Source organism: Lepisma saccharinum, chromosome 4, assembly GCF_977018435.1.
Source record: "Lepisma saccharinum chromosome 4, izLepSacc3.1, whole genome shotgun sequence".
Lineage (NCBI taxonomy): Eukaryota > Metazoa > Arthropoda > Insecta > Zygentoma > Lepismatidae > Lepisma > Lepisma saccharinum.
In genome coordinates, this window is record NC_139232.1 from 109,299,964 (window position 1) to 109,327,290 (window position 27,327).

At 37.7% G+C, this 27,327-nt stretch overlaps 1 protein-coding gene across 1 annotated transcript; it reads right to left on the minus strand.

Moving 5' to 3' along the window:
- Nucleotides 1-1,565: 1,565 nt before the first annotated feature.
- Nucleotides 1,566-26,542, minus strand: bsh (brain-specific homeobox). Its single transcript, XM_083121507.1, has 4 exons — nucleotides 26,539-26,542; nucleotides 21,897-22,081; nucleotides 20,203-20,344; nucleotides 1,566-1,720 (listed from the first exon to the last, which is right to left on the minus strand). Exons 1-4 carry the CDS (start codon nucleotides 26,540-26,542, stop codon nucleotides 1,566-1,568), a joined length of 486 nt encoding a protein of 161 aa, XP_082977633.1.
- Nucleotides 26,543-27,327: the final 785 nt, after the last annotated feature.

Here is a 27,327-nt window from a genome sequence, read left to right on the forward strand (position 1 = left end):
TAATCAAGGGACACTCACAAATAACACCCAGGTCGTGATTCAAACCCAGAATTCCTAGCATCGTGGCGCGCTGTGATAACCACTCCGCCGTCTAAAATTATTGCAATAATATCACTAATGTTAACTGTTACCATAACAATTTTTGTATTTAATATATTTTCTCAAAGTTGCTATCTGTTATCATTAATCTTATTACTTACTTATTGTTACATTCTCCTTGTTTTCATACATTAAGTCAGCTGGACCCTGTGGCCGAGTGGTTAGCACATCGCGCTGAGACGCCAAGGGGCCCGGGTACGAATCCCGCTCGGGCTTGGTTGTTTGTGAATGTCCATTCATCAACTTCATCATTTCATCACTCATCCCCATCTTCGCAAATTAGCCAAGAGGCACAAAACGCGAAGTAAAATAAACTAAATCAATCAATACAATTAAGTCAATCTTATTTTTTGTAAAATGGGTGTTTTGAGGAGTCCGAAGTAATGATGACAATAATAACATTTGATGAAATTTAGTTAATATTTCAATTTTGCTGAGATGAGGGTGAAAATCTCTACGATAAGGCAGATTGTTTACCAAGGAAATGATATTTTTTTCCCACTGGTTGTGGCAACACTGCAGTGAAGCACATTGCATCGCTGTTGGGAATCCACTTTAGCGTGTAGTGCAGTCACGATTAACTCATCTGAGCATAAAGTGACCAAGTTATAAATCTTAGTATACGCAATCTAAAGGAATGCTCTGTCCCCATGCATCCCTTCTGTTCTTGTTTTTTTAGAACTGAATCCAATTAATTTTGGTCACACGAAAACTCACGTGCTATTTCCCCGTACAAGAAGTATGGAAATATTCATACAAAGCAAGTTATCAAAAAATATTTGCAAAAAGTGTTGAATGTTTGAAAGTTGTTTTATTTTACATTTCGACACAGTACAACATTATGAATTTGCTTCGTAGAAGAATAATCTATCTTCTAAGTACATTTGTACATCAACACAAGTACATGACTCGATTCTTTCGACTAGAATTCTTTGGTCGTTCAGTCGCCCATTCAAAACTTGCAACTACTTACAAAAACAATAAACAAATCAATCAAATAATGCTCGAATTTCGAAAAATAAGCAGCCGTCTCCTTAGAAGAATTTTCCAACAAAAGTTGTAGTAAACAATATCCGTCCATCACGCTTTGAAACGCCAGGCGATTCCGGATTCGAACCTCGGTATATCGTTGACATAATAAGAAATTTAGTTTGATGTTCTAACCCGTACACTAAGCACACACAAACTTCGAAGCGAGTGATACTCCCCACCGTTACAGCCGGGAGTGAAAAGAGTGTACAGTCGGATGCACATGTATTCCTAGGTTCCACAGCAGGGGACGAGCCAAGTAGCACTAATTTGCACAGACCTTTTCGCCACTTGGGCCGTACCAGGCTAAGGATGCTAGGGATGAATACAAAATTTTCTGATTCGACACCTTTTCTTTTTTTGCACAGTTTGTACAGCTGATTGCGTTCATTACGTGATTGTCCATCTTTGGTTATTTGAGGTTATTGTCTCCTTGTCTACACTCCTAACCTTCCAACACTGTCTCTTTCTTCTCCTACGATATCTATTTCATCTTCTGTCTCGCTGCAGGGACAACTGTTCGCAACGCCCGCCGTCTCTGATTTGCTGCTGCTGACATCTGGTGGATGCCTGGAGAAATCCACCGGTACATCTGAAAGAAAGGGATCACCTTAAGAAATACAGGGTGTCCATAAAGTTTCCAGTCATTTTAAAAAGATATATACGAATTGAAAGCCTCAGAGTTCTAGTGTGTGACCCGTGCGGTACAAGAAACTAACTTACCTGAGAAAGAGGGGCTTTGGAAACCCAAACATTCTGTTATTGAATCACTGCTTCCTGTGTTGTTTAAATAATTACAGTTATATATTAATTACAAAAATCAGTAACATTCATAAAAAAAAACTAGAACCAATTATTAACTGTAGTTTGCATAAGTGTCACACAATTGTTTCGTTAATATTCAGTAATAATAAAAAAAACACATTACTTTCGCATCTTTACATTTATATGACACTATGAATTGGTTCTTGTTTTTATTAATGATGTTTTTGTAGTTACTATAATTACTATATAACTACAAAAATATCATCATTGAATCGATTATTCACATGTGTCATGTCGGGACACACATCCCAAGGGGAGCCTGACAGGCCAACCGCGTATATTTTGCCTCCTACGTATGTTACGTTTATGAAATTATGAACAAAAGTAATACAGAAACATTGGGAACACTCTAGGGAATAATGAAATTTATTTGGAATAAATTAGGAAAATATTAACAGTTGAAAAATCGAAAAACAAAAGGTGTTGGGTCTGGTAGCCCTCCCATGAGTAAACTAGTGTTAAAGAACACTATATTCAACTGGGGGCTGGGATGGAAAGAACCCCCATGGAAGTATGGGTCGTATGATTTTTCTGTGCCCCTAAAATGGAAATAACACTGCCCCCATGCAAATTTTCTTGATCTTGTCTTTTCCCGCCAAAATTAGAGAAGGAAAACAGTTCGAAGATGCCTGAGAGGAATTCATCAATAACGTCAGATCAGTGTGTAAATGAAATATGATGTTCCGAGAATGATACTAATAATAAAGTGAATCGTTCTCTTGTGAGAGAATATCCTGAACTGTTGATAGAAAGAGTCACCTTGCAGTTTCAATCTAATTCCGATTTTAGGGCTGAACCAAAATGAGAGTCGCAGCCACGGGCGGCTTAAGGGCCAGGGCGTCGTATTCAGAGGGCGTCCCCCTTAAATATTATTTCTGATTACGTAAGCGTATGCACACTTTATGCACATAAATGATAAACGGGACTGGATCATTAGTTTAAAGTCGGATCCCAATCCTATGTGCCTCCTCGTGGTGGTTATTTGGTTTAAAAAGAGCTGTATTATTGACAAGAATGAATTGAGGTTACTGCTGCATAACAATAAGTATATTGAAAAATCAGGTAGCAATTTGAAATAATACATTACTGTTCTTTTGACGTCATAATTTAGGTATTAATTAAACACATGCTTGCAATAAATGTGATCTTTAACACTAACACTTAAATTATGAAAAACTAAGTATGCTGACCAAGGCAGTAATTTATTTTATTAAAAACATAATCTAAACGTAACGTTTCAACCTTCTAGCAAGGTCTTCATCAGACTCTGTATCAAGTACAAAAGTACAAACCTTTCTAGAAGGTTGAAACGTTACGTTTAGTTTATGTTTTTAATAAAATAAATCACTGCCTTGGTCAGCATACTTAGTTTTTCATAATCATGGAAACAAGGCTTAATGGTGTTATAACACTTAAAGTATTTTTAAAATAAGGGCATTATTTTACGTTACTAAAACCGTAAATATATAATACGGACATGTTTGTGTTTGGAGAAGGTGGAAATTTGGAGGACCAGGTTAGAAATATGGGGAGGGGGCAGGGTGGAAAGTGTGCGGGGGTGCCAGAAATTCACCTAGCCGGTCGAAAATTTTAATCTTAAGTCGCCCCAGGTTGCAGCACCTCAAATTTAACCGAAATCTTACCAAAATCCACATCACGAGTTGAAAAGGTTCTCCAACTCTTGAAACGAAAGCGCGCACGATTCTGCGCATCAGAGTGACGTCACGAAACAATGACGAGCTGACAACGCGGGAACAGAACCTTAGAAACGGGGGGAAGAGCCAGGGGAGGAGGTTCAAAGAGGCTGTAAGAAGGGAAATGCCTCCGATTCGTAATTCAATTTGAAATTCATACGTCTTCTTCATTCAGCCATAATACCAGGCACTCGCGGAGAACTAATGGCTGCAGAAAAGTCTCGTCTGTGAGATCGTCAACTTGTAATTGGACCCAGAATGATAAAAGCATGGATCTGTAATGTGCATAATGCTCCGAATATTGTCTCCGGGTAATTGAATAAAGCAAATATTTTTACGTAATTTGTGTGAACTGGAAACTAATAACGGGGCCAATCGGTAGAAATGCAATTACCAGTTCAAAGGGAATGGATGTGTTATATTTCCCTTTATGCCTTCGTTTCGGAGCAGAAAAGGGCCTTTTAGCGAGCGATTCGAAGTAGAAAGCAGGAAAAGAAAAGGTTATTTTGCCTTCTAAGGAGAGGGAAGAGCTTTGTCCTTCTTCCGTCGGCGTCGCTGTCGTCGTCAAGAGAATGAACGCGTGGAAAGTTAGAGATCATTACGGAACAGACAATGTACGTTATTCAGTCCTTATTTTTTGAGAAAGTGGCAGTGGTGCCATCTTCTAGAAAATTTTCACAGCGAAAGATCGGGACTGTACGGTGGATGCCGCCATATCAACCATCCAAAACTCTGTCTTGTGTGACTCGTGCGCTGTGCAGCATTCGATCTACCGACACCACTTAACCATGGCTGGACGCGACATTTGCCCCGTAGAGCGTCGTCAATTCACGACGAATCTCTGAATTGAGACATTTCGCCCACATAAATCGTTCAGTTTCTCTTACCTCGAGCTTGGTGTAAGTTTCCAGAAGACGAGTCATTGCGAACCGTTGCTAAGACACCAACGTAAGTGACTCACTAGCGAGACAAGGATATTAACCCGCAACTACAGTTGTGACGTCCCACGGACCGGAGTGTTCCTTTTGCTTGTTACCCCGCCAGTGGTGTTGACCTTGAGGCTACCTTTCTTTCAGTACCTTCCTCAACTTCAGTGTGCTGTGAAAGCGTGAAGGGAAAGGTTGCATCATCTGCTTCTGTGGTGTTCTATTTATATACTGCGGTCCCGCGGACGTCACGACTGTGTTTGAGAGTTAAAATCACCGACGATTTATTATGATCAATAGACAAGAGAATGGCAGATTTTTTATTTGTGGCATATACTGAAAGAGTGCTACCTTCATTTGGTGCAAAGGTACATAAACCTTAATCTTAAAACTCAGCTAGCTTATCTACAGGGTAGGGTTCTTTGTAGACAACGAAACCAGACAGGATGCCTTCCAATGGAGACGTTTAAACGAATATATTATTTAAACACAGGATACATGGAGTAAGAATATTTACATGATAAGCTACTTTCTTCTATGCTTTTTATTATTTTATTTTCTCTATCTGTATATTCTTCTATCTGGACTTCCTTCTCAATGGACAGATCTGGATCTGGACTTCCTTCTTAATGGACGGTCTGGATCGGGACTTCCTTCTCAATGGACAGTCTGGATCGGGACTTCCTTCTTAATGGATGGTCTGGATCGGGACTTCCTTCTCAATATGTAGGATCTGGACTTCCTCTTAATGGACGTTCTGGATCTGGACTTCCTTCTCGTCTTTTTTGTTAACTTCCTTATGGATTTCAATTTAGGTTTTGACTATTTAACGAGTTCCTTTAAGCTTTGGGAATAATACTAATATCCTCCCTTGGGGCTGCAATTGGAACGCGCCACCACTAACTAGGTACAACAGAGTGTATACTTGGTGCAGCCGATTGACATGCGCATCCAAGTAGGTGCTACAGTTAAACTGCGCAACCAAAGAGTGCTGTGGGGCGTCGATCAGAACGCGCTCGCCACTGATGTAAACAAAATTTCCCCTATAGGAATGGTAAATCAATCATACAGATGCAATATCTGTTCAAAGACCCAAACTTGTATCAGTGCTTTGACTTCCTCAATTTTCATATTAACTTACATGTGATAACTGACTTGATTTATAAAATATATATATTAATTTACTTCTTTCATACTTATTCTTTGTCTTCTTATAATATATTCTATTGTTTTTCATCTTTCCAATTTGCTTTGTTCTTATTTATGAAATTATTCACATATATTATGCCAATTCTTAACCTTGCACGCCTGGTGCTGCCATCTCTATTCGTCTTTGGCAAACTATTCACATTACTTGGTCCTATTGGGTACGTAACAAGAGGGACCCGTGGTTTTGAAGAATGAATGTTAAACAATAACTAAGGACTAAATTCACGTTGATCAGCTGTGTGTAAATACTCAGTTAACAGATATTTTGGATTGGTGTATTTGTTTTGCTTAAACTCACAATATAAACAAAATATTTTTTTGAGGGAAGTTAAAAAATAATTGTGTTCAGTGAATAACAAAGCACAAGACATGATTAAATTCACATCATTTAAAATATGTCTCGATATATTTATATTCCTTTTTTCATAGAGGTCCTGTGGACCGCACAACTGTGTTAGTGCTCAAAATGTTCACGACTGTGGTGCGCATGCACCAAATGAATTGCGCAATTCCACTACAACGCGGTACCAGGTGTAACCTTTTTAAATATCCCTCGTATATTTAATTCTACATATAATTATGTATTATTTATTTTGTATTTTATATTTGAAATCCGTGAAAGCAAACCTAAATATTCTACATACAGAGAGAGAGAGAGAGAGTGAGAACAATGTTCCTCAAGAAATGAACATGGGAGGGAAGCCATATTGTTTGCAGAGGTCGCTGGTAAGGGGGCAGGAGAGGGCTACATCCCTTGGAAACTGATTTGCAAATTTCGTACATACAATTTAATTTCAGTTACAATGTACTTCATTAATTGTAAAATAAATTATTAAATTTATAAATGTGACAACATTGCACGTGCCACTTAAACAATACTAGCGGCACGCATGTCGAGAGTTGACCACCCCTTATGTAGCAAAAATAAACTTTTGGCACGCAGCTACTAAAAACCCGGCCTCCGTGGCGTAGTGGTTAGCACAGCACGCTACTACGCCAGGTGTTCTGGGTTTGAACTCCGACCTGGGCATGGGTGTTGTGTTCTTTGTTAGTGTATTTTCATCAATTTCATTACATCATCATTCATCCTCATTTTCGCAATTAGCCAAAAGTAGCATAAAAGTTAACTATAGGGTGGAAGTCAAACGGGAAGATTTAAAAAATTCACAAAAAATAGATACATCAAGTATTAGTTAATTTTTGAACATGAACGTACTGTACATGAGTTGAAATTACTAGTGTACCTGAAAAATGTTTTTTTTCTAACATGGTGTCAGTAAGATGGCGTCCTAGGTGTTGCACAGATTGTAGGAGTCTCAGAGTAAATCTGCCCATGACGCTTCGTAGCATCTCCAACGGAATGTTGTGGATCTCTTGCCGAATTCGCTCCTTCAAATCATCCCTGGTTCTTGGGAGGGTTGTCCTTGAATACTTTGGATTTGAGGAGCCTTTAAATCAGGTGAACGGGCAGGCCACGGAATATCGCCGAATGTGCTGATGAGACGACCATGAAATGCGAGTCTAAGCACATCCATAGACACTCTGGCGGTATGGCTAGTTGCACCATCTTGCTGGAAGAGCGCTTCTTCATCTGGGTCATAGTCATCGAGGACAGCAGGAAAAAGGTTACCAATATGTCAGCATAACGTCATAGGATGATTTACTCCGACTCCGACAATGTGTGCAAAACCAAGAACGCCATCACCATATTAAAAAAAATGAACATTTTTCAGGTACACTAGCAATTTCAACTCATGTACAGTACATTCATGTTCAAAAATTAACCAATATTTGCTTTCTCTATTTTTTGTGATTTTTTTAAATCTTCCCGTTTGACTGGCTCACCCTATAAAACAAACCAAATCAATCAACCTCAAAAATCATAATGGAAGAGGAAGTTTTTCGATTTTTCAGAGGGATTCCAAATGAAGAAACAAGAATAAATAAGAAATTTAAATTATTTGAAGAAATCGGCAAATTTAGTTCAGCAATTTCACTCACACGTTTGAACGAATTAAAGCCGGAATTAATGTCATGGTAGTACGTATCAGTAGTATTTAAACTATGGGGGGAAAATAATATACTTGGCCACAAAAAGTCGACTTAACTCTTGCATTATCATGTTTCCATCTTGTTGTTCAATATTAAATCGACAGATGTCATAAACATTATATGGTTCTAACGAAATCCTCATCACGAATATTAATTTAACACGGAAAATAATTAGTTTCGAACAAATCATTTATACAAATACTAAAATGTACATAAATCTTAATGTGGACGTAATACCCTTCACGGTTTTACATTAATCACTATAAAAAAAAGTCAACGGCTTCTTATAAGATGTATAAAGGTAAAGGTGCGCAAACATGACATTCCTTTTCTCTTTTATGTGAGCCCGACCCTATGGCCGAGTGGTTAGCACAGTGCGCTGCAACGCCAGGGGTTCCGGGTTCGAGTCCCGGGTAAGGCATGGGTATTTGTGTTTGTCCAAAACGTGAAAAACTTAGAATACTGTAAATATTGAAATGTGTGAATGAGGGGGGATACCACCGCGTAGAGGTATTCTTTTTTGTGCTAAAAAAAAAAAAGTGGTTAGCACATCGCGCTGCGACGCCAAGGGTCCCGGGTTCGAATCCCGGTGGGGCTTGGTTGTTTGTGAATGTTCATTCATCAATTTCATCATTTTATCACTCATCCCCATCTTCGCAAGTTAGCCAAGAGGCACAAAACGCGAAGTAAAATAAACTAAATGAATGAATGAATGAATCAATCAATCTTTTATTTGAATTATTTTACTTCTCCTTTTGTGCTACTTTTGCCTAATTTGCGAAGATGGGGATGATGTGATGAAATTGATGAATGGACACTCATAAACATCAATGCCTAGACCAGGATTCGAACCCGGGACCCCTGGCGTCGTAGCGCAATGTGCTAACCACTCCGCTACGAGAGCCGGCAAACATGCCATGAAGGCATATATGTGGTGATGTGGAAGTCGAGCTCCACATATTCTTGATCTCGGTCATAATTGGAATTATGTGATTCAGTATCACGTCCGGCTGCTTTTTCCCCCTGGTACGCATTTATACGAGGCTGGGTGGTTCTCAGAGCCGCCCAGAAACAGGGAAATGCCTGGAAAAATTCCTGGTCCAGGTCACCGAGTCTGCGTCTTCCGCGTGGTTGCTAGATGCTCTACTATTCTACCAACTGAGCTACTGCGGCTCATTAAGATGTATAAAACATAAGTTAAAGGTAACCATATGGTAGGGTAGGAGGGGAAGTTCGCCACCAAAAATGCTTTTCATTTTTCCCCTTCTAAACGAATTGGGGGAGGACAAAATTTATACGATACAAAAAGTAGTCATTGTGGATTATGAGGAATATAACACAAATACTGTGTTACTTATACTTATGACGTAATATAAAAATACTAAAATGAGAAAAAGTGGCGAAATTCCCGCCACATGCAGGGAAATTCGCCATATAACTTATTTATCATTTTATCGTCAGTTTAAGTGTACGAAATACCAAGTTGTTGCCAATAACTCGGACAACAAAGTGTAAAAGACCTACAAATGACAATACCGTATCAATCCCTAAGATTGTATGTTTATTTTATTAAGTCCTCTGTAAGCTTATCTCCTGTTTGTCGACCAGAGCGTTGTTCTCCTCCTCACCTACTGCCTTGCTGACCACCTTCTCTCTCTCCGCTCAATCTCCAAAGTCAGTCACCTCCCAGCTTGTCTCACCCCTATATCCCCTGGCCATCGAGCTCTTCCTCAATGCCGAATCGCCGAATCGTGTGTTTAATATAATTGCTACCATGCAAACCGCTGACACCATAACCAGAAGTATTACCTGTTTCCTGAATGCTCAGGAGGTTTGCATGGCACAACACAATGCATTGTAAACATGCCTAAGACGCTTGAGACAGCTGAGAAAAACAAGTGAATGCCCTGGTCAACATGAAGCGTTCAGAGAGACTTAATAAAATAAACATACAATCTTAAGGATTGATACGATACAAAACTGCTTATAAAGATACAATACAAACATGTTTAAGAAACATAGGCCTAAATGTTCATATGCATTGTGAACAAGTTGTGTGTGAAAGATCGCCTGTAAGAAGGGAAATTCGACACATTTTCTGTTACTCTGGCGAATTTACCGGCAAATGCATAGTCGAAAGAAAACAACTTATGTTTACTTGTACAGTGTCTCTCAAAAGTTTTAGGACAACGACATTTTAAACTAGGCAACCCAATTTACACAAGGCGTTGGTGGGTTGCGTGTAGAGTTAGGCTCAATTTCAGGGTTGCCACATGCACAATAGATATTTATAAAATACGCGAAAGAAATAAAAACAAAGACGTGAGAGAAAACGAAAGGTGACAAAAGAGAGGAAAAAGAGAGACCGAAAGGAGAAGAGGAAAAGTAGAAGAGAGAAGAAAGAGAGGATAGACGAGGAGAGGAGATGTAGTGAGGAAAATGGTAAAAGATTCTAGGAGAGATGAGGAAAATGGAGCAAAGATGAGAGAAGAGGAGAGTGGAGAGTAAAGTAAAGGAGAGAAAAAGAGAAGAACGAAAATAAGAGGAGAGTGGAGAGTAAAGTAAAGGAGAGAAAAAGAGAAGAACGAAAATAAGAGGAGAAGAATGCAGTGGAGTCGGAAATCTAAGACAGGAGAGGAGATACGAGGTGGAGATGAGTGGGATGGAGATAAGATGCGAGAAAAGTAGGGAAGGCGATATGAGATAAAAGCAGAGCGAGCAGAAGGAGGGGAGAGGAGGAGAAGAGAAGAACAGAAGGGACTTAAGAGAAGAGGTACTTGCAGAAAATATCGTCTCAGCGTCAAGAATTGATGCATTGGTCAAATTATCGACATGAAACATTCAATAACATTTTGAAATGTATTAGATCGGTTCGAAATGAATTTTGGCTTAGTTCAGAGCAAGGTAAAATCTTCCATGTAAGATCTTTGATTTTACCTGCGATTATACCACTAAAAACATGAATGTAATTTGAATATTTATAAGAATTATCCAATTTTTGTCCACTTCTCGGTTCGTTGAAATGGAGACTTTGCAATTTAATATTTCCCCTCCCCCCATCGTTAATTCCAAACTGAATCATTCCGTTTCACACGGCGTGGACAATGAACACAATGGGATAGGTCTAAAACTTACGAAAATTTTCTGCCACCGGAAGGGTTTGAACCTACGACCATCAGATTGACAGTCCTGGAAGGTAAACACTACCCTACAAGCTTTCGCTCCTGAATGTAAGTAGAAGGAGCTGACCAATGTGAAATGTAGATGCAACTCTCCTCCTACATGTAATGTGCAAACAATACTTGTTTGTAACAAAGAAAACGAAGGTAGTACGACTCGGCGAAAACATTTAATGGAGAATTGCACATGATGAAAACTTTTCAATCGATATTTGCGGAAGTATCCTTGCATTGAACTCGTGTGGGAAAGGGGTAAAATTAGTATGTCCTGAATTGCCACAAATATAAATAGTTATTTCTATAATATTTGTCAATGTCTTTGAAGCAGTACACAATTATCGTTAGAGTATCATAATTCACGATGTTATACATGAAAATATCCCTTTTAATGTGTGTCAATTCATTTATTTGTTTATTTTTATAAATTCCATATGCAGAACAATGTAGCCACTATACATTGCTATTACAAATAATGTTACCATGCTCTTGTTTATAATAAAAGGAGAATAAAAAGAAAGAACACCTAGTATGGAGGATCGAACCGGGGACCGCTGGCAGCCCAATCGAGAACTCTAACCACTACACCAAGCCCTCACCTTCGATTGGAACAACAATTTTTAAGTATTCTGTCCCTCCAATATTGTAAATGTCGTTGGGTATACATGTAGTTGACCTTTTACTTTAATTTTGAATTGCTTTCTTGTAGTATAGCAGATATCTTAAAGAAATAATTTTCGAAGTTATGAAGAAAAACTAGAATATTGGTAGTTGCGAAAATGCGAGTTATTTCTTCTTATTACTGGAAAATATCTAGAGGCTTGAACATTGCAGGACTATATTCTTTTCCTAAGATACTTCAACAGACGAAATGTTTGTTTACTGACGCAAGTGTCGTGTTCAGAACAGTCTTATGAAATGTAGTTGCTGTTGCGTAAGGTAACACGAAATAATTACACCGTTTGCGAACTACCAAACGTTAGACGTAAACAGGCGGAAAATTTTATTCATAAAATCACTTCACATTTGACAGTATTACTCAAGACAGACTCGTGGGACACTGTGTTAAGGTGCTGGAATAAATACTTCTTATTTTTCTTCCTCGATGAAGAACAATTTTTAAACTAGAGTAACAGTCGTTCTGCTCTTTTTTATTTCTTTTAAATTCTTCCACATTCCTTTCATTCGGTTAAAAATAAATAATAATATTGCTTGCATTTCTGTCACTGACTTAGACCAGGCCCATACGTAGGATTTCTTTGAGCGAGGGCCCAGACCCAAATATATATATATATATATATATATATATATATATATATATATATATATATATATATATATATAAGAGAGAGGGGCTGTTGCGCAAAGGATTATTATTATTATATAAGAGAGAGAGAGACAGACAGATATTACAAAATAGTTCAAATAGTGCGAGCGCCATTGAAAAGTCATGATAGTTCTATGTTTAGAAAATAATATATTTTTAAATTAAATGTTGCGTACTAGGAATTATTATTACAATAAAGAACATGTCTAATTGTGTGTTAAGAATAAAGAGACATTCTCTCATCACGATTGCAGTTCGAAAAAGTCGGGACAGGGATTGAAAGTAACGCACTGTCTGACTAAATCGCTGAATCGGACGTCTGGTAGCCTTGCATCAATGATTATAAAACTAAAACTACCCAATATTGCAGCCTGAAGACTTTTGCGCAAGGAACAGATTCATTTATGTAAGAACAAAATTGAAATTTTTACACATTTCTAATATCGACGATGTTATTTTCGTAGTTATTGATAGGTTCACATTTAAATATTTTTTCAGGGTTCGAGGATGGCATGGCCCCTATGCCCCCCCTGGGTACTGGCCTGACGTAGACAGTGGGAGAGAAATTTTGGAGAATCTTTCTATTAACTTTATTAATTACATCCACCTTATGCTCAGATAGGTTTATTGACAATCGTGAACTTTTCGTTTAATATTTGGTTTTAAACGACGGGAGAATATTGGTCAAATTTCCTTTCGTGCTCTGTTCAGAGAATATATACTTCTACAATAGCAATCGCGTTCGGAAACGGTGAAATAAAAATGACTTGGTTTTCAAAGGTAGACAAGCTTGGTAACGTCGCTTGTTCGCGTTCAAAGTGACTCACTCACGCTATTCAAGGCCGCTTCTTATCGCAAAACGCACCCAGCACGTTACAAGTGACCAGAGTCGAATTTGAAAGAGAATCTGAAGAATGATAGATTTCATCAGAGGCGGCTAACTCAACATGCAATAGTTTAAGTCATAATTTCTGACAAACAAGAAATCTTATTGAATAAGTATTGGGATAGTAATACGTGTATCCGCTCCTTTTTATCAAAGTAAGCTCGAAGACAATCTGTATTCCATTTGTTTATATTGAAAATATAAATGAAACAGACGTAAATAAGAATTGGGAGCACATACGTAATGCAATAGAATCAGCAGCGAAAGAAAGTATAGGATACCATAAACCGAGAAAAGGTAAGCCATGGTTTGATAATGAATGTCATAATCTAATAGAAATAAGAAATCAGGCTAGACTTAGGTGGTTAAATAACTCGGATGATACAAATCTAAGCAATTATAATACAATAAAGCGAGAAGTTAACCGCACGTTTAGAAGTAAAAAAAGAGATTACTTGAAAAGCAAAATTAACGAAATTGAAACAAACAGCAAAAATAAAAATATCAGAGATTTATATAAAGGTGTAAATGAATTTAGAAAGGGGTGGCAACCTAAAGTAAACTTGATAAAAGATAAAGATGGTGATTTTCTAGCTGACCCAAGCGATATTCTAAATAGATGGAAGAACTACTTTAATGACCTTTTAAATGTCCATGTAGGAGATAAATCAGAAGTAAGTGAAGTACACACAGCAGAACCTTTAGTTCCAGAACCTAACTTGACTGAAGTTAAAGATGCTATTAAAAGGCTTAAGAATAACAAAGCACCTGGCATTGATTTAATACCAGCTGAGTTAATTAAATATGGTGGAAATTCATTAATATGTCAAATTCGTAAATTAATTTGTTTAATATGGAATAAAGAAGAAATCCCTCAACAGTGGAAAGAATCCATAATTGTTCCTGTGTTTAAAAAAGGTGATAAAATGAACTGCAATAATTACCGTGGAATTTCTCTACTCTCAACAACATACAAAATATTGTCTAACATTCTTTTAACAAGACTAACCCCATATGCCAATGAAATTATAGGTGATTATCAATGTGGATTTAAACGTAACAGATCAACTACAGATCAAATTTTTCACATTAGACAGACACTTGAAAAAAAGTGGGAATATAATCAAAATGTCCATCAGCTATTCATTGATTTCAAAAAAGCATATGATTCGGTCAAAAGAGATAAATTATATAATATATTAGTAGAGTTTGGAATACCTAAGAAGCTTGTTAGTATGATAAAAATATGCACCAGTGAAACAGAAAGTAAAATTCGTGTGGGTAATAATATGTCTGACAAATTTATAATTCATGAGGGGTTAAAGCAAGGAGATGCATTATCTCCATTGCTCTTTAATTTTGCCTTAGAATATGCTGTAAGGAAGGTAAAAGAAACTAAAGAAGGACTAAAATTAAATGGTGTGACTCAGTTGTTAGCATATGCAGATGATGTAGACTTACTGGGGGATGATATAAATACGATTAAGAATAATGCTAAAATATTTTTCAAAACTGCTAAAGAGATAGGTTTGGAAGTTAACAAAGAGAAAACTAAATATATGCTTACAGGCCGAAACCAAGAGTTAGGTAATAATCAAAATCTAATTATTGATAACAACTCGTTTGAACCAGTTTCCAAATTCAAATACTTAGGAGTAATATTAACAAATGAAAATTATATTAAAGAGGAAATAAAAAGTAGGCTTAATTCAGGAAATGCATGTTACTTCTCTCTTCATAAACTTTTGTCTTCTCGTTTAATATCTAAGAAACTAAAAGTTAAAATATACAAAACAGTAATTTTGCCTTTAGTAATATATGGGTGTGAAACGTGGTCCCTTACATTAAAAGAGGAACATAAATTGAGAGTATTTGAAAATAAGATCCTTAGGAAAATATTTGGACCTAAAAGGGATGAGGAGACAGGTGAGTGGAGAAGGTTACATAATTTAGAACTACATAATTTGTATTCATGTCCAGATATTATTAGAATAATTAAATCAAGAAGACTTAGGTGGGCAGGCCATGTGGCACGAATGGGAGAGGAAAGAGGAGTTTACAGGATTCTTGTTGGGAAACCAGATGGTAAGAGACCTGTAGGAAGGCCAAGACGAAGATGGAGGGACAAGGTTGAGATGGACCTAAAGGAAATCGGTAGGGATGGAAAAGAGTACATAGATCTTGCTCAAGATAGGGACAGATGGAAGGCCTGTGTTGCTGCAGCCATGAACCTTCGGGTTTAAGAAGGCTAGAGAGTTAGTTAGTTTTTATTTGTTTATATTGGCAAATTGGTCAAGCGGAGGTTGTTATAAGGAACTATTTCGTAGATGTTCATGTAACCGTTATTAAATTACAAATAAAGTATATTCACAAGCTTAGATATACTAACAACGAAGAAATAAATTCAGCGTTAAATTTCAAATGCATGTGTATAGAGTAATTCTAGAAGTACAGAGCTATATCAGAGTATTGAACTTCTTTTTGCAAGATAACGTTTACAATATTCACGCGACAGAATAATTAAGAACTCCAAGGGAAACAAGCCTCTAGATATTTTCCATTAATAATGTCTAATCACAATAATAAGTTAGAAGAAATAACTCGCATTTTCGCAACTACCAATATTCTAGTTTTTCTTCATAACTTCGAAAATTATTTCTTTAAGATATCTGCTATACTACAAGAAAGCAATTCAAAATTAAAGTAAAAGGTCAACTACATGTATACCCAACGACATTTACAATATTGGAGGGACAGAATACTTAAAAATTGTTGTTCCAATCGAAGGTGAGGGCTTGGTGTAGTGGTTAGAGTTCTCGATTGGGCTGCCAGCGGTCCCCGGTTCGATCCTCCATACTAGGTGTTCTTTCTTTTTATTCTCCTTTTATTATAAACAAGAGCATGGTAACATTATTTGTAATAGCAATGTATAGTGGCTACATTGTTCTGCATATGGAATTTATAAAAATAAACAAATAAATGAATTGACACACATTAAAAGGGATATTTTCATGTATAACATCGTGAATTATGATACTCTAACGATAATTGTGTACTGCTTCAAAGACATTGACAAATATTATAGAAATAACTATTTATATTTGTGGCAATTCAGGACATACTAATTTTACCCCTTTCCCACACGAGTTCAATGCAAGGATACTTCCGCAAATATCGATTGAAAAGTTTTCATCATGTGCAATTCTCCATTAAATGTTTTCGCCGAGTCGTACTACCTTCGTTTTCTTTGTTACAAACAAGTATTGTTTGCACATTACATGTAGGAGGAGAGTTGCATCTACATTTCACATTGGTCAGCTCCTTCTACTTACTTCTAGGAGCGAAAGCTTGTAGGGTAGTGTTTACCGTCCAGGACTGTCAATCTGATGGTCGTAGGTTCAAACCCTTCCGGTGGCAGAAAATTTTCGTAAGTTTTAGACCTATCCCATTGTGTTCATTGTCCACGCCGTGTGAAACGGAATGATTCAGTTTGGAATTAACGATGGGGGGAGGGGAAATATTAAATTGCAAAGTCTCCATTTCAACGAACCGAGAAGTGGACAAAAATTGGATAATTCTTATAAATATTCAAATTACATTCATGTTCTTAGTGGTATAATCGCAGGTAAAATCAAAGATCTTACATGGAAGATTTTACCTTGCTCTGAACTAAGCCAAAATTCATTTCGAACCGATCTAATACATTTCAAAATGTTATTGAATGTTTCATGTCGATAATTTGACCAATGCATCAATTCTTGACGCTGAGACGATATTTTCTGCAAGTACCTCTTCTCTTAAGTCCCTTCTGTTCTTCTCTTCTCCTCCTCTCCCCTCCTTCTGCTCGCTCTGCTTTTATCTCATATCGCCTTCCCTACTTTTCTCGCATCTTATCTCCATCCCACTCATCTCCACCTCGTATCTCCTCTCCTGTCTTAGATTTCCGACTCCACTGCATTCTTCTCCTCTTATTTTCGTTCTTCTCTTTTTCTCTCCTTTACTTTACTCTCCACTCTCCTCTTATTTTCGTTCTTCTCTTTTTCTCTCCTTTACTTTACTCTCCACTCTCCTCTTCTCTCATCTTTGCTCCATTTTCCTCATCTCTCCTAGAATCTTTTACCATTTTCCTCACTACATCTCCTCTCCTCGTCTATCCTCTCTTTCTTCTCTCTTCTACTTTTCCTCTTCTCCTTTCGGTCTCTCTTTTTCCTCTCTTTTGTCACCTTTCGTTTTCTCTCACGTCTTTGTTTTTATTTCTTTCGCGTATTTTATAAATATCTATTGTGCATGTGGCAACCCTGAAATTGAGCCTAACTCTACACGCAACCCACCAACGCCTTGTGTAAATTGGGTTGCCTAGTTTAAAATGTCGTTTTCCTAAAACTTTTGAGAGACACTGTACATGCACGCTTGCCAAAGCAAATCTTTTCACGACATTCTTCAGGTTTGAGGTTACGATATCAATAATTAAAAGGAAGATAAATAATTCTTATCTGCCACGAAATTATAATATCCAATGTAGTATTGAAATTCGGCACTTTTCTTTGTCTTCTGTGTAGACGCAACTGCGCATTCCAAACTGTACTGCTTGCTTGCTAGTTCGCTCACCACACTGTAGTTTTCAGTGGAAACAAGGCACATGTTACTTAATTTTTTACAGGCATCAGTGAGTGTTTCCAACCTAAAGTTTCTATCTACGATTACAAAAACCACAAATACGGCGAAATTCCCAGCATGGCGAACATCCCTTCTTTTACCCTATATCATCATTTTCACTTCTGAATTCGCTAGAAGTATTAGAAGACCAATTACATCTGGGCACTGCGATGATCCGTTCTGCCATCCTGTCGCATGTTGCTTGTCATGTGGTCTTAAGGTGATCTCCTACCCGGGCGAAAAGTTTGAGCATTTTCCATGTAAGCTTATGGGGTGGATTTGGTCACGATTATCTCAAGAACCAGTCGACAGAAAAATTTCAAATTCTAACTGAACACTAAGGAAGGATGTATCTAGAGAACCACTGATTGGAATTTTCATTTGTTGCATCAACGTCCCGAAAATTAATTAATTCTTTTTAATCGTATTTTTTTTCCACTTTTCTTGACAGGGCAACACTGCTGCGGCCGGCGGGCTCACTCCAGGTGCTCGCGGTCGCCTAATGACCTTGTAGAAAGAGGGTTCTAACATGTCAGGCGGTTTCGTCCCAGTCCCAACACACAACAGGTTTAGGAGATGAACAGAAAGCAACATGTCGTTTGAACTTCTAACTGGGTAGCTTTTAAATTATGGACTGGAAGTGGTGGAATGAAATTAGGACGTGATGCGACAGTATGAGTCAACTTACCGCGAGGGTGAAATATGTTTCTAAAGAAGTGACGTTCCGGTAACGGGACTGGTTGTGGCATTATTATTATTATTATCATTATTGGCCCAATTCTGTTCTCTGCTTTTATCAATGATGTTACATTATGTTTTAAATCTAGCACATGTTTACTATATGCAGATGATATAAAAATTTTTAAGAGTATTTTAACAAATAATGATGTCGCTCAACTTCAGGCTGATCTCGATAGAATGACATATTGGTGCAAGATTAATGAAATGGAAATTAACTTGAAAAAGTGTAAAGTTTTAAGATGTACTAAGAAAGTTCATTATATAGTCTCCAACTATTTTATTTATGAAAATAAAATCCAAGTGTGCGACAGTCATAAAGACTTAGGAATAGTAATAGACTCCTCTCTCATTTTTGATGAGCATATTTCAGAAATTTGCAAAAGAGCAAAGAGAATGCTTGGTTATATATTTTTCTCATGGAAAGTTTTTAAAAAGGAAGATACCTTAATATTCCTGTATAAAACGATAGTTCGTCCTATTCTTGCATATGCAAATGAATTATGGTTTTTGACTGCAACCAGTCACCTTCAAAAAGTTGAATCAGTTCAAAAACTTTTTATCAGGTTATTATGCACAAAGTTTAAAAAAAATTACTATGACCAACATTACTCTGAATGGTTATCACAGTTGAATATGTTTTCCTTAGAAGAAAGAAGAAAAATGAAAAGGTTAAATTTTGTAGAGAAGATATTAAATTTCGTAGTTGACAGTGAATACTTTTTGAATAATATAGCTTATAAAATTCCTAGATATTCCCATAGGTATATCTCAATTCTCACATGCCTAAACAAAGCAAGAGGTTTAGTAGCTGATCTTGTTGAAACCTACAATTTGAATTTATGTTGATGTATAAAATTGTAGGATCCACTGTTTTATTTTATAATTATGTATTCAATTTTTTAATTTTGTATAACATAGTGGTTGTTTAATCGAACCTTCACTTCAATAAATATGATCATTATTATTATTAGAACAATACACAGTTAATTGCACAATATTATATAACAATAAACAATTATTAGTATCAGAGATATAATAGATCTCATTGAAAACTGTAACTTGAAGTGTAAATATGCTAACTTGTTATGTTATGTTATTCTACAGCTTATGTATTTTATTCGTGTAACTTTGTACTTTTGTATTTGACTTAGTGCTGTATTAGGTTTCATACTGTGCTCAACACTTAAAATAAACGATTATTATTATTATTATTGTAAAATACACTATTCCCGATTCTTCCATTATGAATGTAGATAACGGACCATACTTTTACATGTATAAATAACATGTTGAGTTTTTCTTTAAATTCGTTTTATGCACAGGAAGGCTAGCCAGGACCGGACCTACAGTTTAAAGTGGAGTCCGAACTACAATGTGTCTCCACTGGATATCGACCTCGGAACTCCTTGATTACAAGGCGACGACGTTACCACTACGCCATCGGGAAGGTTCGAGTATAAATACATGAGGCACCGAGCCACGACAGAGAACTGTAGAACCATCATAATACAAGCAACTACAACAAAACCAATAAAAATGAAGCAGTAATTTCATTAAAGATGCTGTGACACAAGCCACCTACCGCTTTCCCCCCTGTCGTGGTCCCTATAGTCGTCCGTCGTCCTGGCTGGGCTGAGGTTCGATCCTTGCTGCTGCTTCTCCTCGCTCAACTTACGTAGTTGCTTCTTGTGCTTCATCCGTCTGTTCTGGAACCACGTTTTCACCTACGGAAAGAGAAGGAAACAGACAAATATATCTTCTTTACTGAGTGAAGGTCTAAGGCACCTCGCATATGGGTTAAACCTCCCACAACATGTCTCCAACAGGTCAAAGTAAGGTAGGTTTTATGGAGATATCTGGAAAAACCATCAGCCAACGAGGAAGTGGGAAAACCCCAAGAACTACATCCACACTCATTGGAAGATATTAACGGATATCTATGCATACACTATATCGAACCTAGGGTCTCCCCGATGGCGTAGTGGTAACGTAAGCAAGGGATCCCGGCGGCTTTGAAACCTGGTGGAGGCGCATAATGCTTCGGATCCCACTGTAAACTGTAGGCCCAGTCCCAATTAACCTATCTGTACATAAAGTGGACTTAAATCTCAAACAAACTCAAATTCAAACTATTTAGAACCAACCACAAGTTTTAAAAGAATCGCGGGGAATTTTAAGTGGATTCATAACAGGACTTCAAATTTGTAAACAATCGGAGAGTTTTTTTTTTAAAAAAATTGGTCACTTTTCTGCCTCTTTTGGTTAATTGCGTCGACAATGATATGTAATGGTTTCATGAAATTGATGAAGGGACGTCAGTATCCAGATCGAGATTCGGCATTGATTTAGTTGTCTCCCAGTGCATGCGCCGTCCTCGGAATTGAAGTGCGGAAAAATGACAGAATTATTGTACGTGATGCTTCTCATGGAGGACAGGGGAGTTGGCGACATGTGGAAAGGGTGGGTTCTAGTCTTAGGCAATCTTCCTGCTCACGATGAAGCCTATAAGAAATATTTATAGTACAGCAAGAGTCGCACATGAACGCACGGAAGTTTATTGAGAGATAGTAAAGAGAATTAATGACAGATGGAAATATGTAGAGAGAAAGTGATATAAAGAAATGGAGGCATAAAAACAGACAAGGGGACGGAGAAAGACCCACGAAGGTTATATATGATGTTAAGGATAGATAGATGAAACGGAAAGAGAGATAGGAAGATATATAGAGTAAGAAATAGAGAAAGTCAGTAAGTAAGAAAGAGAGATAACGGAGGAAGATTTGGTTTGGTTTATTTTACTTCGCTTTTCTGCCACTTTTGGTTAATCGCGAAGGTGGGGATACGTTATGATATGATGAATTTGATGAATGGACACTCACAAACACCCATGCTCACAGACCGGGTTATACAATATGTATCCTTAGTATTAAAGTATATTCAAATTTAAATTGTAAAAAACGGTTGCGCTATATTTTAGTAAATTAACAGACAATCTGAACAATATTCTCTGTGGAATCTCAGGGCTTCCCCGATGCCGTAGTGGTAACTCGTCACCTTGTAATCAAGGGGTCCCGGGTTCGGATCCCAGTTTAAACTGTAGGTCCAGTCTTGATTACCCTTTCTGTCCATAAAATGGGTTGAAAACAAACTCAACAAACTAAGGAATCTCCACATGGAAAGGCAGACGAGGAAGTCGTTGGGTACAATAGCCCCAAAATAGAACAATGATTATCATGACGTGGTGCGCGATGATGATGGATATCCAACGGAACTTACCTGCGTCTCTGATAAATTAAGTGCGTTGGCCAATTCCACCCTCTCTGGCGTGGACAGGTATCGCTGCGCCTCGAACCTCTTCTCCAGCCCAGTGAGCTGCTGGTCGGAGAAAACCGTCCGCGCTTTCCTCCGTCTGCAGTGCTTCGCGTTGCCGTCACCGGTGAACAGGGTTCCGAAGGGTAAACCTGTAGAGGAGAAAGGAGAGCCTTTCAAACACTCACTGGAAACTTTCAAAACGTCTTTTACACTTTTCAGCTGCAAAAACGTGGAATTAACTCCACCTCCCTCCCCAATCTTAACAAATTTGATTAATTGATTGATTGATTTAGTTTATTTTTCTTCGCGTTTTGTGCCTCTGGCTAATTTGTGAAGATGAGGATGAGTGATGAAATGATGAAATTGATGAATGGACATTCACAAACAACCAAGCCCGACCGGGATTCGAACCCGGGACCCTTGGCGTCGCAGCGCTTAACAAATTTGAGAATGAGTTAAAGAATCTACTGTTAGATGAGCATGAAGCCGCGCTAGCTCAGTCGTTAAGGCGTCTGACTACCAAGAGAGAGACCCGGGTTTGATCCCCGGCGGGGGAGAACCGGGATTGTTTCCACCTATTCAAGCGGCTCCCACGCCCACCCAGCGTCGTATAAAGTGGGTACCTGGAGGAAACTTTGGGGGTTAAAGGCTGCCAGAGGCGTGGTGCTGATCACATCATCCCCACCTTCGGTCGTGATCAAGAAAACGTGGGGCCCTAACCCTACACCCCCTACACGCCTTCATGGCGTGGTACATAGCACAGGGTAGCACTTTTTTTTTTAGATGAGCATAATCGTTGTTCAAGATCCCACAAATAGCACGTATTACCTATTCATTGTTCTATATTATCTTACAAACCTGGCATAATTATGTACACCCAATGGCGAAAGAAACAGTAGGCGAATTGTCTACCGCCATTTTAATTTGGTCTGCATTACACAATGTTTTGACAATGAATTGTAATAAATAAGTCAATAAGCAGAGAACAATGCCTGCTTCGAACTAACATAGTTTCATTCCTTAAAGCAACACAGGATGTAGAATAAAAAAGGTAATGAAAATAGTGGTGGACAATTTGCTTACCATTATCTTTGCCGTTGACTGTACATCAATCTCAATTTCCTTGCGTCGATCTCCTCCTCAGAAATGTTTAGTATGAATATATGTGTGTATCTGTGTGTGTAAATCTGTTTTTTTCTTATTTGTGTGTCTTCTTCATCTTGTATTAATGTTTTTACTATTGTTTCTTTCAGGTTTAAAATGGCTTCTGCTGTACTGGAATTTCAATAAATAAATAAATATTATTTTCAATTTGTCTTTTCTTTGCAATCATTTTTCGTTTTTTCATACTTGGATTTTGTACACGAGTTAAATGTATAAACTGGATTAGGTGGGAGAACAGCCACAGACTGAACCTCGCCTTTAACAAATCTCGAATGAATTGAACTCAGGGGCGACACATAAGGGGGGGGGGGGGAAGATGACAGTCTAAGACTTTAAATTTCTCTTTCTATCCAACAACACTGCTAGCCTAAACTTTACAATATTCTACCATTAAAATTTAAATGTGTACCTGTAAATTTTTACTAAAACGGGACGCTACCGTTTATTATTTAAATTAGAAAATTTGATAATGCATAAACATAGATAACACTGGTAAACACACTTTATATTGCAAATGAAATTTGAGTCATTTTAGGGTAACTTTGCTGTTGTGATTTCGAATATGAAATCAGTTTTTCTACATTGGCTCTAGTAATTTAGAAATGGCTGTACCTTTCTAAACACAAAAAGGCATGAAATCTCATCACTAATAATGCTTATGATGAGAAAAACGTCGTTTCGGAGATTTCCTTGTGGGTATCGGAACAATCACGTTGAAGACCCCAGCAATAGTCTACCACACAAGCGCCAATTAGGTGCCAAAAATGGGGTGGGCTAGGACAATTTACTTCCTCCTAGTAGACAAGGCTTAGCATTAAGAGGCCATAATTCACTCCCACTACTAGCATGACCATCTGTGTTGCATGCCAAGTCCTGCGCTTCCTCAACATCTGACAATGAGAGATCAGGAAATGTGGCAAATACTGGTAGGAATATCTTCGCAATGAGGTGTAGGCCGTCGCACTAATTCCAAATCAGAATATTCCCATTTATGTTTCTTGTGAGGATTGAAGCCCTCCATATGCACAATACAGATATAAGAGACGTGATGGTGGGTCTTTGTCTTCCACACCAAAGTTCAGATTTTCCTTTCCCCATTTTTTCGATGTCATACACATTAAATACAGGTTTTGCAAACTTTATGGGGAACCCAAGACTCATCTTGGTCTCCAACCTGCATTCCAAAATATGCAAGATATGCTTCCTTTACAAAGTGAGTGATGTTTTTTCTTTGTTTATGCAGAGAATATTCACCACAAATGCAGCAGGATGCATCAGGATCACTTTCGCAGCCTGTTCGTGAAGAACACATGTTTCATTCGCCGCAACAGAATTGCGCACACTTTAGATCCAGAATTGCGCACAGATTTTGATCGAACGTTGCCACTTTGATAGCTTTAAAGTCAGTGCGCAAAACTGTTTCTTTCTTTAGACAAGAAGAGAGAGAGAGAAATTAGAAATAAAATAGTAAATCTCTTAAGGATTAAATAACAAATATAATTTGACCAATAAATGTAGCAAGTCAAGATACAATTTTCATACCAATTTACTCAAACTCAAAAGTTAGGTTAGGTTAGGTTAGGTTAATGACTGCACAACAAACACTTCTGTCAATCGAAGCTCGTGACCTTCGGTATAAATACGGAGATACACCGACCATTACATTCTAGTCCACCAATCAGGTTCATCCTCTATGCCTATCTAATGCTACCCTTCCAGCAAAAACACGTGTAAGTCCACACACACACACACAAACAAACACAACAGAAGTGAGAACGGCTTGAGAACATTTTACATCTGACAACATCGCCTCATTTCTTGTGCGCAATCCTGTACATTGTGACAGCTTGTCAACGGCTTATCAGTCGTACCACTGATAAAACCGGAAAAGTGTGCGCAATCCAGCTGTAGCCGTCTCATTCCCCGCAACAATAGAAATAAAAAGAAAACGAAACAAACAAAGAAACATTAAGATTTAATAAATATATTCTATGCAATGGATGGACTAGGGAAACTTTTTATAGTCTAATATAAAAAGCAAGTCGTATTGCATGTAATCATCTACGTCTCTTATTGAGATAAACTTAAAATCGAAGGATACCAAGTATCTCAAGAACTAGAGCCAACTTTGCAAAACTAATGTTCATTTTAGATTCAGCACAACCAAAATATCCTAAATTTGTTCAAAAATCCTTGGCAACTAAAAAAAAATATTTATTTTCTAGACATGTGTAATGATTGTAGTTGCCTACTTTTAATTGATTGAGCGGTTGATTTGGTTTATTTTGCTTCGCTTTTCTGTCACTTTTAGCAATTCGCGAAGATGAAGAAGAGTGATTTTATGTTGAAATGGATGAAAGGACACTCACAAAGAACACCTAAGCTCAGGCTGTGATTCCAACCCGGGACCTCTGGCGTCGTAGCGCGTTGTGCTAATCAGAATGGAGGATGATACACACATTTTTAAAAACTGAATAATAACAATTACATTAATTAGGATACCGATACAATTACCGTTAATACTCTAAAAACTGTTATGGATCGTCATCTCTCCACTAACCTTTTTTTTAAGGTGTACCGTAAAACATTTCGAAACATGGTTTCTAAGGTAGTAACGGCCTTTACATAGTTCACGGCAATTATACTGTAATCTCAGTGAGTCAGTGTTTAATACGGTTCACGCAACTAGAATATTCAAGCTAAAACTTGAAAATTTATTTTCTTACATGTTGCAATGCCGTAGGGCCTTTATGTAACACGTATAAATTTATGTGTGTGTCCGTGTGTTACATATTCCAAGCGGTTAGTAATGCCATGTCTACTTCTCATTATACCCACAGCACAGAGATAGAGGTGAAGACTTGTCGTCACAAAAAAGATGGCTGCATCCCATATTTGTAAATTGAAGGGCTCGGGTGAAAAACATGGTAAGTGACATTTTGGTTACCATGGTTACCATGTTTTACACCTGAGCCCTTCAATTAACAAGCAGGCTGTTAATTTTGAACGATAAGATATCGTCAATTGTACGGTAACTTTTAACAGCGTGACCCACTAATGAGAGAGTTGCCTCACCTACAGACCATCAGCCGAGCGTCAGACTGTCAATTAAAATTTCTGAGTTGAGTAAGAACGAAAATAAAATAGCAACGTATGTAATAACAAGTAACTATTTTAACTTGGGACCCGAGACTTTGTTTACAGTACGAAAAATACATGTATGGTTTCCCTTAATTGATATCAGAGTTTGAACTTTACAAGTTGCAACTCGGGCCTCAGCTCAAAAAAGCCGTCACACACAAAAATTAGTGGCTCAGAAGTAAGGTGTACATATGTGACAGCGTGGACTGAAAAGTTAAATATTAAAATATAATCAAGTATGAATAACTATTATGCACTATATAATGATTGGCCCCTGATTCCATGCTCGTAGTTCACTTGCCCATGGCGATAATATTCATGTAATAAACATGAATATGTATGTTGTTTCAATCGTTGAAATGAATGTATAAATATATTTTTCCATTCTAGAATGTTTGCAGCTTCGTGTAGCTTCGAAATTATCTCTTGTGCAAAGTTTATAGACAAGTCATTTCTCTAAAATATGAGGAAAAATTATTGTTTTAGAGTCAACCTGACAGTGTGAAAATTAAGTCACTCTTACTTTCTATGTAAAAAAAAATGCAAGTTTGAAATGTGAAACCGTTTTATTTTCCCTTAAAAACAACTTTATAATCGAATTTTGTAACTTTAACTATTGCTCTCTGCTAAGTTGCCAAGTTGTAGTGCAATTACGTGAAAAGGAAGTCTATGGTCAATCATCATGAGATGGAGAAGAGGACAAAATTCTTCAAATATAAAAGCGACCTGTGGCTTACCGGCAGCCGGAAGGAAGAACGGATGCGCTTCTGGTTTGTGAAGGTACGGGTGTGGGTGCAAGTACGCTGCTGCAACCGCGGCCGCCGCTGCTGATGTGCCTGGCAACATTGGATATCCCTCCGCCGCCGACAGCGCCGCCGCGCGGCTGAGAGCTGTACTAACGGGCATTGGAAGCTCCCGCGGTAGTTGGGACTGGAAAGAAAACATAGAATATTTAAATAAAGGTATATTATAGTGCTCTCAAAAACTGTTTCGACTGCAATTTCAGTTTCAATAATCAAACCGATTTTTCGACATATGGATGGATACTTTCTCTTTGCCTCTGTTTTTAACACAATTTTTCAGTTCCGCT

Bases quoted from the DNA above. Each gene is read 5' to 3' on its own strand.
- bsh (XM_083121507.1), bottom strand. The intron at 20,345-21,896 runs GTAAGTTCCGTT...CTCTTTCCGTAG, and splicing joins TTAATTTATCAGAGACGCAG to GTGAAAACGTGGTTCCAGAA. The intron at 1,721-20,202 runs GTAGGTGGCTTG...CCTTTCTTTCAG, and splicing joins CCACGACAGGGGGGAAAGCG to ATGTACCGGTGGATTTCTCC.